Below are 14,924 nucleotides of genomic sequence, written 5' to 3' on the forward strand. Positions count from 1 at the left end.
AGGGAGCTGGAACCAAAAAAGAGTCACCTCAAGCAGCTGCCCTTTGGCCAACTGGTCTCCTCCTCCTCAGCTATACAAAACAAACAGGCAGAAAAAGAGAAGACCAGCCAGCCGATTCGGGGAGGATTTCTATGCTGAAAGAGGCGGCTGGAGACTGAAAAAGAGTCACCTCCAGCAGCCGCCCTTTTGGCCAGCTGGTCTCCTCCTTGGCCATACAAAACAAACAGAGGGAGAAAGAGAAGATCAGCCAGCCAATTTGGGGAAGCTTTCTGCACTGCAAAAGAGGCAGCTACTGATCTCTGGCTTTGCTCCACTTCTCCAATGGTCCGGTGCAGCCCCGTTCTATGCACCAGCTGCTTAGACTTGCTGGGCCCGGCACATAGGACAGGGCATCAGCTTAGTGAAACAAGCCTTGATTTTTCCCAGACGTTCTCCAAAGTCCTAAGAATATCTTGTTTTCCCCAGCACTTGACCTCTTTTTCACTGGCAGAGCAAAATGGGTGGCATAGCAGCTCCAAAACTAAGATTGTTACATTTTCTTGTTTCATTATAAACTTCATACAAAATTAGTTGTATAATAAAGGGACTTGGAAAACTCTGCTTTCAAGTATGATGCTGATTACTTTCCTATTCTCTGGATACCTGAGGAGAGATGAAAATAAGGGCTTATCTAAACTTATCTGCATCCATGGCCCATAACAAAGGGGTTGGTGATGATGACAATGATGATAACAATGACGATGATGATGATGACATGCTGATACTTATCTTTCTGAATAAGTTTTATGAGGCTGCCTTACAGGCAAGTTGATGACCTAAATTTAGAGTGAATGAAGAATGTCATTTTGCAATGCTTATTAAATGTGCTTTGTCAGACAGCTGACACTTCAGTATTTCCCTGAATTGACTAAATTACCTTCCAGGTTTGGTCAGCAACACTTTATTAGAAACAAAGTAATTTGATTATTCAATAGCTGGAAGGATTTGCATAACCTGCAAACTATTCTGCTTCCTTCATTTGTTATGCAACATAGCATTTTAATGCTGTACAATTCAACTGATTATTTTTGTGTGCTTTTTCATACTTAAAATGGAAAGGTTCTGATAAATAGCCATAAATGATGCATAGTAATTGCAGGAAAAATTATTTCAGGGTAGTCTCAAGATGAGTTTAAATGATTGATGTTATAGTTGTGAACCAGTTTGTCTGAAAAGGATGCATCAGATCTCTGAAGCACCCTAACTTCATAAAAGGTAAATATAGTTTTTATTTCAGGTTGCAGTTATGTTTTTGAAGCTAGGATACTGAATTTCTTGCCTATAAACTGCGCCCAACCCACAGATCCTCCCCATACAAAAGTCTCAACTGGAATCACTCACCTTCATTATCCATTGTCCCTTCTATTCAACCTTGAAAAGCTGTTGTTTCAGGCTGAAAGGTTGATCTATACAACTTTCTGTCCCTTCCAAGATAGGTGAAATGTCTGCAGTAAGTTCCAAAAATAGAACAGGATAGAATAATGGTCAGTTTTTTTAAAAAGAAAATCTTTTTATGATTCCCTATAACAATATCCTTAGGGGAAATCATAATTTGCAAAATACTAGCTACTGTATTTAATCAGCATCACATACATACACAAAAGGGGCAGAACTGAGGCTGTGACCACATCTTTCCTCACCTAGATTTTGACTTCCTCCCCATGAATACCATGGAGACTCATCACTGACTTTGGCTTTTCACTGAAATCATATCTTGGTCAACATTTGTACTGAATAAGCCACCTATTCCACAAGATTCCATCACCTCAGGAAATACACGAAAATAAAAATATGTAAAAGTAGGAATAAGTTTTGCTTCAGATTACATTATTTCATATTTATCTTGAACTACACTTTTATTCTTCAATTTTGGACTAATTCCTATAAACCTTTCTGATGCCCCCTTTGATACAGTGATATGTTTTGTGACCTTAAGTCCCTTTTTTCAGTTCTTCAAACTCTCTATATCTATGGCTGCTAATAATATACAGAATAATTTCATCCATCTATTCATCAACCAATTTTTTAAAAAGCCATGAGTTCACTATTAAAGAAACAAAGGTCAACTGTATTTGGTTACTTGGCTTAATAAACAGTTAAGAAGCTAGACTAAGATGACTCTTGTTATTTTGGATTTTGCTCAATTTCTTATTCTTCCTTCTTGAGTTAATGTCATTCTTTTTCATCATCAGTTTCTGAATTTTTTTCTAGGAGTCTACATGAAAATTCAATTAGACGTTTTCCTTAAGGCTATTATAGTTAGATTGCAAAAATGCAGATGACCAGTAAATGGCATCAGTCACATAAAATTCTAAATCTTTATTGCCATCTATTGGTAATGTAATTTTTTAGCCTGGCTTTCAAGAAATGTAAATTACTATTTGTATTTATACTCTCAAGAAATTACTATTTGTGAATCAAAACACAAATTAGGAATGCATGCAATAAAATATTTTCAGTATTGATCCCCAAAAACAGGAACTAAGAATGTTGATCCCCTAAGACTGGGACTGAGAGTTACATTGCCCCTAATAATCAGTTTTTGAATATTTTTTGTTATTCATGGAAGCATGGAAACATTGTGGCAACCCTAGTTTTAATTTCCATTGTCATGTTACTGGCTTTATTTTATTTCTAGGCATGAGGAAACAAGCAATTAAAGATATATTCCAAAAATTCGAAGATCTTTCTCTTCATTCTGCTTGTTTGGGAAAATGCACTTATAATTTCTTCTAGGTAAAAGCTGAATAAGTCAATGGATTGGATCCAAAGTTAATCAGTGAAATCAATGGGATCAAGTTATTTAAGATTAAGACCTGTTTGCACCACATGCTTAACTGGATGGAAAGATATTTTCAAACAACTAAACCCAGTCAGCAATATATATCATATAGGTGGGTTAATTTTAGATCCAATATCTCCAAGGGAACATACACCAGATGGTTAACTAAATATTTGCTCTTTTTCCTGCTGCTAGCACAAAATCTTACTTTCCTTAGTGTTTAGTGTTCTAAACAAAATCTGAAAATCTGTTACTTTGCACATTTTAGGAGGTAGTGGTGTGAAACAAGAAAAAAAGGGAAGGAATATAAGTGTGGTTTGTTGCATCTGCTATGGTGCTGACTCCAATATGGCTATTGTATATTTGTTTTTAGCCAAATTTTAAAAAAGGATGAAAAGTCAGGAAGTGATAACTTTGCAGAAACCGGAAGCTAACACGCTACTCTCTGTTTTCACCAAGCATCTGTGAACTGCAATCTCAGAGCCCAAGGATCAGTATTGCAGCCAGAATAGTGTGAAAGTGAGATAGGACAAAGAGCCTGAGAATGAACAGTAACAATAAATGGATTTCAACTTCTTGTCCCATCAAAAAACAAGCAGCTCTTAGCCCCATCTACTGCATGGGTAGTAGAAAAAAACCTGACTCCTGAATCTTTCTTCTGCTATATACATGATTTATACATTACACTTTGCACTTGCTAGATTTCTTCACTTTCCAGTATCTGTAGTAAAACTAGTTTATCAAGGGCCATGTCATTGAATCTCTGCCTAGAAGATTTTCTTTGAGTATCAGTCTAGCAGAAGCATGAAAGATAAGTCCTGTTTCCCAGTTCTGGAAACACAGTGACTATATGCATGGAAACCATTGTAATGGAAACATGGAAACCATGTAATGGAAACATGGAAACATGGAAACCATTCATTGTACTATGGCATTCTGTACTATATTAATAGATATGTGCATTCTTCTATGTTTCTAGTTAATTTACAAGAAAATTTTGTATAGGTGCAAATATATTACAATTTATATCTTTTTGTTACTCTTAGTCAAGGAACTGATATGCTGTACAAATCTTAGGCTACTTTCTTTTCTTAAGATGACTTGGTGGTTGGCCTTATTAACATGTTTTACTTTTTATAAGAAAAGACACATCTAATACACACAAGCCTTTGATGTCAACAAGAGCAAAGCAGATTTATTTTGGACATTTTTGTTGCTTTCAGTGGTCAGAAGATAGGCAACCACGGCACTGATACTTCTTAGGTAAAAAAACAATGCTATGTTGCAGAAAAATGGGAAAGACTCAGCAGGAGATAGTGGAGTGGACACCCTCACATCCGCTTTGAAAATACCACGGGATAGTAAAGCGACAGAAGGTTGGAAGAACTATCAGGAATGCTTCATTGGGGGCAAGGGACCCGCTGTCCCTTCTCCTGCAGCTGTCTGAAGATAAAGAGAAACAAGATGAAATTACTACAAAGAAAGAGATTCCAGTGCTACTGTATACAAGTGCTCAAAACACCAGAAAATTTCAGACAGTTTAAGTAACAGGCAATATATTTTGGAAGCTCCCAACATTCATACAAGAAGATTCAACTGGGTGTGGCTGGGTTGAAGTTGGGGGACTGAAAGAAAATTGTTTGCAAACATTGTGTTCCTTGCTCTTGATATGTTTCAGGAAATTTACTGAAGAGAGTGTTTTAATGGCTAGTATATTTTCCATCAGTTATTCCATTTAGTGAAAGACAATGTTGCAAACAGGTGGGAGTTTTAAGATATCCAAAAAGCTAGAGTGGACCACGCCCAGAAAGGAGAAAAAAAAGGTGTGTGTGAGTGCCATCTCATTCGCCATACAACCCTTTTTCTTATGGCCTGCATAGGCTTCCTGCTTCCCATGTATTTATGGAACTCTTTCATAGGGCTTTTTCAGTAGTGTTGCTATTGTTATAGCTGGAGTTGATGAAGATCTTTAAAAAAAAACCACTTGTGCTTAACAACTATATTTTAAGTCATTCTTATGAGACCATCTCGCTATTTTTTAAGAAGATGTATTTATATTTTTCATAGAATTTTTCAGACCTGTTCATAGTTGGCACATGTTTTAAGATTTCCCCTTTTCACTGTATTTCATTCTTTAGACTTGAAAAAGAAAGTGTCTTGTTGCATCTATGCCAAGCAAATTGAATCAAGTCTACACTGAATTAATAAGTATGAGTGCAGGTGCTCTAGTTGTACTGGTGTACAACTTGCTCTAGGAAATTTTCCTGCTTCAGAAATGTGAATGAAGAAATTAATTAAATTAAATGATTAATTCCTTGCTGGTCTTCAAATTTATTTTCCATTAAATAAATGAAAAGTAGGTTTTGGTTTGGAACTGACTGGAAAGCCTTCAGATGGGAATATTAGTGTTTACAGAGTAATTTACAACCACAACCAGAATTTCCATTGCCAAGCAATGTAGTTGTTCAGTGAATTGCACCCAAAACTATGATATTTTTCCCCATGATTGTTAAGCAAATCAATGCATTGTTTCGTGAATTGTGTGGTTTTTAAGCAAACCCAGTTTCCTTTATTAGCTTCGTTCATCAGGAGGATTTAATGGCAATCATATGACCGTGGAATATTGCAACCATTATAAATTCATGCTAGTTGCTAAGCATCCAATTTTTTTTAAGACTATGCAGATTCTGTGACAGTTATAAATACAAGGATTGTTCATAAGTCACTTTTTCAGTGCCATTATAACTTCAAATGTTACAGTGAACATTTGTAAATGAATGGTTGTAAGTTGAGGAATACCTATATGTTGCTTTATTTAATTCAGCAAACTGCATCAGAGATTATAGTTATGAATTATTGCATCCAGTTCTGGACTTCCAACTAGATTCTTATACAACCTATACGTCAAGTTTCTTGAGGTTTCCTCTCTGACATTTTACTTGGGCCTTGACCTAGGAGCTCCTAGACATATGTCCCAGCACATGACATAGATGACAAAATCCCACCATGTTTTCACCCTTTTTTTCAGACAAGAAAAAATGCTTCTGACCTCATATTCATGTCATCTAGTGATGCAAATGGGCTGCATGGCATGAATGGGTCACATAAGTGTGTGGTGTCCGAGCTTCACTGGATCTTGCACCTGATGTACTGCTGCTTCTATTGACTCCTCCACCACCACTGTAGGGGGAGAGAGAGAAAATGATATTAACTTAAAAACAAATCATACACTAGAAACCAATATTCAGCAACAGACACCCAACCAACATCTTGGCCATCAACTGTTTTCAAATCTAATTGAAGAGATCATTAGGTTAAAGCAAGAATTCCCTGAACTTCTTGGCATCCACTAAAAAGGGATGATCTCAAAGTACATTATTTTTTTCTTGCTATAGAAACATAGTCAACTAACAACTTCAGCTTACAAAATTTGCCTTGCAGCCTACTGAAAAGTTCATTTTCATACAGGAATTTTGTCAGGACACTTGTCCAAGGAGTAGAAGCAAAATATACAGTATCCTGTTTCAAAGCAATGTCTGTAGATTTATCATTCATCTCTTGTTGGATCCCTTATGCCAGAAACCAAAAATAGAATCACAGCATTATAGATGGTAAGGACTAATAGATATCTTAGTCCAGACCCTGTCTCAAGGCAAATTTACTATTTCAGCTTCCTTGTCATATGGATCTTGTAAGAGACCATCTCCCAGTAGTATCTTGAGACCTTTCCACTTGCCTCTAATCACCTGAAAACATGCCCTGGCAACATCCTATTTCTGCTGTGTTCCCTTGATGCTGCCTTCTTCTTTTCTCAAACCCATCCATTAGGTTCTTAGGCATATCCATGTTAAAGCAATATTTTCCTCTAATTTAAACACTATCCAATGGTAGTTTCAAACTTTATAGAGTCTGTTCAGCTTTGTTACTATTACTGTGGAGGAAGGCAGGTGACCTTGGTGAATGGGAATAAAGACAATAATGGTAAGATAGGGATTATCAATGATAAAGAAAATTCTAAGCTGCTAGTAGAATTTTCTGCTCTTTCACAAAGACTGAGCAATGCTTTCAATATCACAAAAATCAAGAGGCTGGTTAGTTTAAGAGAAAATGGGCTGCCCAAGATACAAATGTGAATAAGAGCCTGATGATGGGCTCCAGAATGAATCTAAAGGCTCAGATGACATCTGGTCCTGGTGATTGACCCAGATTGTATCCCGCATCACCAAGTCTCCACAATTCTGGATTACTCTCCTATTTTATTTTAACTAAAATTTCCATTCAAGGATTTATTGGGAACACCATCATTTCTGGATGGCACTTACACAATGTCATGTTGTCCCCCTTCCAGCAAGCCGCGGTAGGTGGCAATCTCTTTCTCCAAGCGGCTTTTGACGTCCAGGAGCTCTGTGTAGTCATGGTTCTGGCATTCCATCTCTGACCGCAGTTCTGCCAACTGCTGCTCTAGACAGGAGATGCGGTCCTGGAGCTCAGCCAAGTGACTGTTATAGCGAAGCTCAGTTTCACCCAGGGAAGCTTCCAGGGTGTCCCTCTGACAAATAAAAGAGAACACAATAATTGTTAAAAAAGGAGAGTGTCAGAGGAAATGATTTAATGGGATGCTGAGAGTTTGCAAACATGAACTGAATGAAAGGTTTAACCTGTTTCTTAAGGGTCAGAGAGAGCCCAAAGGGCTTTTTTTATCACATTATGAATGCAATTTAGTAACTGCTTTGATTGTGATAATATCTACAGTCTCCCATTTCTGCTTTCATCATCCTCTACCTGCTTTCTCCATTTTAGCAAAAATGAAATGAAGCTATGGTTTAATAATTTATGGATTGTTGCATTTATGTCTCATTTTTTCTCCTAATCCTTGGGGATTAAGTCCCACAACCTGGGGATGAGAGAAAATGATTAACATAAAGTAGGCTTTGCCTATACATGATGCAGCAATGCTTTGTCCACTGCTGTTTATTCCAAGTGCCTCCAACTCTATAGAAACTCTTGATCTCTTACCAGGCTGCACTGGGCATCATACTCAATCTCCAGGGCTTGTAGTTGGCGTCTTAATTCAGTGACTTTGTTGTTGCTTTCTTCAATCTCCTGACTGCTAGTGCAGACATCACGATTCACCTCCTCAATCTGGAGGTTATACAATTAAGAGAGATACATAGCTGAGCAATATATACAATTTGACTCTTGAGTTAATCCTACCAAAGAAAGTTTCACAAAAAAATTCCAAGCAGATTTGCACTGACAACTGACTATTATCTATCTATCACAATCATCATCATCATCATCATCATCATTATCATCATCATCTATGTGCTAAGAATCTGTAAGAGTTTAGATGGGGAAGAAAAAGTTCAGCTTCAACCATAGTGGCTTGGGGTTCAGGAATCAACCATTTCCAGAGATTTTTCTGGTTTGATGGGGTATAACTTCCAAACAGAATAGGTTTACAATCTGGGAGTCCTCATCACCTCTGATTTGGACTTCTGCAATGTGCTTTCTAACTTTAAAGACCGCTCAGAAACTACATCTTATCAAGATATGGCTTATCATGATAAGACTTGTGACATCTCTACTTTTCGATTGTTGTTATTTACTATGGTTTCCAGGTGCAATTCAAAGTGCTGGTTATGACCTATGAAGCCTTTCATAGATTGGACATGGTTATTTACAGAACCTTCTTTCTCCAATTAAGACTAAGGGTAATCAAAAAAATTATTATTGCAGCCCAATCCAAAAAAATTATGCAAAACAATGCTATCTTATATGATCTCAGAAGTGTTGAGATTCAATTCCCGTGATGTTTGGTGAATGTGAGAGCACACCAGATATGCTCCAGGTTAAGAAAAACTGATATTTCACTTACCTTGGATTCATACCATGCTTCCACTTCCTTGCGGTTTCCTTCAATCATTGATTCATATTTGCATCTCATCTCCTCCAGGATTTTCTTAAGATCTGGCCCAGGACAGGCATTCACTTCCACACTGACATCTCCAGAGGCCTGGTTCTTCAGGCAGGTAACTTCCTACTCAAATAAAAGAAAGTCCTTGACATTTGGACCTTTCTTTTTCTGTTCAACTCTTCTTAACCGAAATGAACTTTCTGACAACTTGGTTAAACAAAGTTGATGGAGACTATAAAGGGCAAATCAACTTCAAAGAGGCAAGATACATTGCTTCTGGGGCTGTAGCAGTCCCCCAGTTTTAAGTGTGTTGAAAGCAATGATGATGCCAATGAAAGGAAGAATCTTCAGATAACTTCCTAGGGATATATATTGCTGTTCATTGAAAAGGAAATATTTCCTTCAGTGATTGAAAAGGCATCTAGCTGGCCCACTTTTAAACTAAGGAAGACTTGTGTTCCTGTAGCTTTCTGATTGTTGTTGGAATACAATTTCCATTATTGTCCCAAAGGTGCTTTTTCAAGAAGCAGTTAGGCTTTCTGTTTTTCTTTGAAGCCATTTCACTTATCATCCAAGAAACTTCTTCCAGCTGAAGAAGCTTCTTGAATGAGAAGCAAAACATCTTTAAAGAAGAACTAGAAAGTCCAGTTGCCTCTTGAAAAAGCACCTTTGGGACAACCATGATCTCGATGACTGAGAATCTCCATAGAAATTTCCATTATTCTTTCTACTAAATGGCTGAAGTTGATAGGAATTAGTCCAACAATATCTACAAATCTCTCCATTTTTGTTTTGGAACACACATATACACAGACATAAACCCAAATATTCCCAACCAGTAGAACTCAAATTGTGCATTTTTTAAAAAAATGAAAAATATCACTTGCATGAAAAGATACATAAAATGCTATGAATTTTGAATGCACAAAATTAGTGAAACTATAACTTCACTTTAATAGTGTTATTTTATTATTTTCCCAACATTTCCTATTTTTACTAATATATCTGCACTGTAACTATGTATGTCTATGTATATTAATAAATTATCATTATCATCATCTTCCCAGATCAGTCCACTGCAGGGTGAACATTGGTAAATTATTTTTTTTTATTATTTTAATCAGAGCTGAAAAAGTATGACTAGCCCAAGATCTCACAGCTGGCTCCTATGCCTAAGGAAGAATTAAAATCTGGATCTCCCCATCTTGTAAGTTATGCGATATTATTCAGTGCCATAGACAAGTGGCTAGAAATCTATTCCAGTCCTGCCTACTCCACAAAATTTGACCATATTGCCAAATATCATATGAGATTATAGAAATGTCAGCTGGGAGATCTTTTGAGATCATAAGATCTCATTCAGGAATTCCAAAATCTAATAATTAATTTATGAACCTTTGGCTGTTCTAATTTTTTATATTGCACATTTTATTTTTTTGGAGGGGTAATACAAAGATATTTTTAAGATGCAAAGAATGCAATGGTATCACCAAGTAGCTTGTTGCTAATTCTTGAAGTACACTGATCATGATATTAAATAGCAATGCCTGATGTGTACAAATATACCATATTAGTGAAATGGCAAGATCTTTAGTTAACATGTCCGCATTAGCAAAATTGATCAAATAATAATTTCAGAGGTTTTAGTTAATGTTCACCTTTACAAACTTCATTTAATCATTAGTCTTTGTAATATGGGCATTTTTGCTCAACAAAACTCAGTGAAATTGTCTATCCCTCTAGCATAGAGGTAATGAAATTGTAGACCTCCATACAATTCTTAACTGCAGCAGCTGCAATCAGGTGGTTATTTGTGAGGAATGAATTTATTTCAAGGACACTGCTTTGTGTTTTTCAACCTTGGACACTTGAAATGTATGGACTTCAACTCCCAGAATTCTTCAGCCAGCCATTTTGTCAAAAGTCCAAGGCTGAGAAACATTGACTTAAAGGTCTATAGCTTCCCACACTGACCTAGGAAGAAGTCTATTGACTTTTCTAATAAAGTAATTATTATTTTCCATGATGCATTTAGATTTTGTTGAATGGGGAAATGATCACCCTCACCTCTTCATGGTTTTTCCTTAGGCAGCATAGTTCATCTTGCAGGTTCTCACACTGTATATCCAGATCAGATCGGCAGGCAGTCAGCTGATCCAGGATTTGATGTAGTCCATTGATATCAGCCTCTACATTCTGACGGAGGCAGCATTCCGTCTCATACCTGAGCCATAAGAGAGAGAGAGAAAAGAATAAACGTTTTGCTGGTTGGCTTGTAGGCCTGCACAAGAGAAATTTGCAGATTTTATTCAAGCAGTTCAGTGCAACATAATTTCTTAGGTTTTAAATACCATATAATAGGAAAACATATCTCATATTAGGCAAACTTAAGATAGAAATAAAAGAAGCTACCAAATATTTCAACAATAACACTGCTAGAACCAACTTTGTTCTAATTCCAGGCATATTGAACTGCATTTTCTTTTCCTTGTCTTACAGCAGCCTTTACCAACTCTCATGCAACCCAAGTATGTGAATTTCAGCTCCCAGAATTCACAACAATATATTGTCTAAGGTATTCTGGAAATTGAGCCCCATAAATCTGAAGCATTTCCAAGTTAGAGAAAGCAGAAGCAACACCCCAAAATAGAGAATGGCAAGATTCTTCTTCTTGCCTTATTGTTTGAAATAAAAGACATTCTTCTCTAAAAGTCTTGACCTATAATGCCCATGGAGGCAATTCCATAAGTAGCCCTGCACTTTCAGTAAAACAAATATTTTTTAGTTCATCTGCATTTAATTTACTGAAAAGTACTCACTTGGATCTGAAATCATCAGCAGTCAGTTTGCTGTTATCAATGCACAGAAGGAGTTTGTTATTCTCCACACTTGCACAAATAAGCTGCATAAATGGGGAAAAATGCATTGCTGAATATATATATTGATTTTGCCTTTCATGTAAAGTTCTAACATTAACATTTAGCTACCCGTATCAGATGTTCGTTGAACTAACACAAGCTTCATTGCTTAGCTTATAGATATATGCTCATTTACATCTAAATTGGTATTTGAAAGCACAAAAGAATAATCAAGCAACCTCGTGAGTGCAGATCCTCTACAGTTTGTAAATAATTGGAAGTGGTGACTAAAATGTAGTTAATTCATAGCTAATTTTCTCCTCTTCCAAAGGTTGACTTGTATAACTTGGGGATGCCTTTAATTTTTCATCACGGTGATTACTTCCATGTAGAAAATTGATTAGATATTGCATTTCATGATGACTTTGTACCAAGCTAGCAAAAAAATCTTAAATTATCAAAAGGTTCACTAGCTCAGCATGTCAACATAATACAGTAGGAGCAGCATCTATAGATAAAATAAACCTAGAGTTCTATCTAATATAAATAATCGTTTGGTAGTCCTTTGAAATAAAGTTTTCTCATTCATTTCTGCATTCATTTGTAGAATCCAAATGACAGAATAATGTGGAAACATCACCAAACCCTTACCACCATTATTTTGAGAAAGCAGACTGACTATAGAATTTAGAGTGCAAGAACATGTTTAACAAAATTTACTTGGTTCTTATTTCGTATATGATGATCAGAAGAATAAAATAACCTTTAGAAATCAGCAAAATAAGTTTACAGAATTATGAACTTTAACTAAGCAGGAATTATTATTATCTGCAACTGTCCCAAACAAATGCATGTAAAAATTATGAAAAAAAAAGATTGATAACTGGCATCTACCTGGTTTTTAAGATCTTCAATTTGCTGATGGTAATGACCATAGTCCTTTGGTTCACACAAAGGGCCTTGCTTGGCATAAAATTCTCTGATTCGGCACTCAAGCTCAGCATTTTCCTCTTCCAGACATCGAACTTTGTCTAGATAGCTGGCCAGGCGATCATTGAGGTTCTGCATGGTCATCTTCCCATCCAGATTAGAGAAAATACCTCCACAAACAGGTTCTCCAATCAATCCTGCAACTGCTCCAGGATTATTTATCATACCACCCATGCCACCAACAACACCTGGATGAGCCATGCCACCTACCATGCCAGCAGGGACAGCTCCAACCACTCCACAAGGACCACCTACCATAGTAGCATGGTGAGCACCAACTACACCACCCATGCCATTAACCACAGCAGCTGGTACACCACCAACCATGCCACCATGGGCACCACCTACCACACCTACATGGCCACCACCAGCACCACCTACCATACCATTTCTAGCAGCAGAATTCCCCATATGAGAGTTGGCCACAAAGCTACCATTTGTCCCAGCATGTCCACCACCAACAAATGCCCCACTGCAGCTGCCAGTTGAGAAATGGTTTCTCCCCCCAAGATGACTCCGTCCAGAGAAACTAGCTCTTTCATTGCCTAGCCCACAGGAAGTATATCGCCCAGAGCCAACAGAAGAAACCCCCACTCCAAGATTGCCGCTCCCACTGCTGTTTCTCCCAGCTGTTAGGACCGTGTGTCTTGGACCACAGCTCATAGTGGCAGAGAAGTTCCTTAATGCTAAGCTGAAAGCAAGAGGCACCACTTGACGTAAAGTAAGACTGCTGGATCCACTACCCACTTATCTCTATTTATACTTTCTTCAAAGGGTGTCACCTGTTCTGCCAGAGCTCCTTTTCTGGGGTTCTCCCCACACCCCCTTCTAATACAGGATGCTGTAATTATTCAAACCAAAGCTAAATTCCCAAAGGCAAGGTGCTGGCAGATGCAATGGGATTCAGAGAAGACGCTGCATATGTCAGCAGCTCCCTGGGAAAAAAAATTAGGAAGATAGTGTGTGTGTGTGTGTGTGTGTGTGTGTGTGTGTGTGTGTGTTTGTGAAGTATAGTTGGCAACAAACAGAAATGCTGCAATGAATAATAGCCTCTTTTGCCTGCAAGAGGAAACATAACTTTCCGGATCCAACCTCATTATTTTCCTGAAATTAAAATGTGGACTCATGCCATTTAAGCCGGGAGTAAAATTCAACCTGAGTGAAGCAGAGTCCTCATGACCTTCTCATTTAAAAGTATTGCATACTTTCAAAGTCCCCCCTCTACCTTTTTTTTTCCTTTCCTTTCCTTCCCCCCCTTTTTTTTTTTTTCTTGCACGTTTTGGACATTTCATGAGAGGGCCAGCATAATGAAGTGGGTAAGATGCTGGATTTGGGCCAGAAACAATCCAATTTTAATTTGGCCATTGAAATTACCTTTGGGCCAGTCACTTTCTAAAATTAAGAAGCAGCCTTGCGTTACTCCTGATGCTCTAATAGAACAGGCAGAAGACAGATGTTTTAATGACTTGCGCTCCGTTGAAAGTTGAAATAACTTCCCTGCTATGAAATCATCAGATCAGGACATGGATTATGCATTATTGTCATGATCTCTAAATGAGGCAAGAATCGCCTAACTGTTTCACATTAGCATCTGTATTCTGCATTCTTCATTTACACCTGAATGATATTTCAATGTCACTACACCTAGATGACATATACAGTATACCCAGTTATATAGTTCCCACTTTAATCCTTCTTGTCTTGTAATGTATTTTTCTATCTAACAATGGAGCAGGGACCTGCATCAGAATCAAATCTGCCAGAGCAGATTATCAGCTGCTATCACTCACTTTATAGTATTGACCCCAAATAATAAAGCGAGCTATAAAAGAACTGAAAAATAGTACAGAGTGCCAAATATCATTAGTGTTTATTTCATGTCCATTGTAAATAGTATGGCGTTACTCATGTGAAAATACAATACTTATCAAAATATAAAGCAGATAATTTTGTAAGAATTTCAAGCAGCAAATTGATTATAGTATATTTCTGTAAATTATTCTTGATGGGAGTGATGGTGCACTGTTATGATCTTATCAGCCACCCACCTAAAGTTAGAACTTACTCACCTATAAAACAGTTTGAATGTCTTTCATTTTGCTTCTTATCTCATTTCTCAATTTATTCTCATCTTTAGTTTGAATCTTACTAATAACTCTTCTTGTTCACTAAAATAATTCAAGCATCAATATTTTGTGATTTTGCTTAAGATGCATATGGCTTGGCTAATATAATTTGACTCTCAAATGTGTTTCTTAGTTGTTGACATATTTGATTTGGGCAAACCTTGATATCAATCTTATTTTCTTTATGAACATTATATCCCAACAATATTGTT

The 14,924-nt window shown here is 37.1% G+C and overlaps 1 protein-coding gene across 1 annotated transcript; it reads right to left on the bottom strand.

Moving 5' to 3' along the window:
- Positions 1 to 3,924: 3,924 nt before the first annotated feature.
- LOC113413375 (keratin, type I cytoskeletal 19-like) lies at positions 3,925 to 13,297 on the bottom strand. The gene is made up of 8 exons (XM_026669546.2): positions 12,491 to 13,297; positions 11,558 to 11,640; positions 10,806 to 10,962; positions 8,700 to 8,861; positions 7,838 to 7,963; positions 7,144 to 7,370; positions 5,871 to 6,001; positions 3,925 to 4,264 (listed from the first exon to the last, which is right to left on the bottom strand). The coding sequence occupies exons 1-7, from the start codon at positions 13,247 to 13,249 to the stop codon at positions 5,887 to 5,889; spliced, it is 1,629 nt and encodes a 542-aa protein (XP_026525331.2). The 5' UTR covers positions 13,250 to 13,297; the 3' UTR covers positions 3,925 to 4,264; positions 5,871 to 5,886.
- Between the last annotated feature and the right edge of the window lie 1,627 nt (positions 13,298 to 14,924).

Source organism: Notechis scutatus, chromosome Z (genome assembly GCF_049901735.1).
Source record: "Notechis scutatus isolate UNSWTSFEM ecotype Mainland chromosome Z, rNotScu1.2, whole genome shotgun sequence".
In the NCBI taxonomy this organism is placed as follows: domain Eukaryota; kingdom Metazoa; phylum Chordata; class Lepidosauria; order Squamata; family Elapidae; genus Notechis; species Notechis scutatus.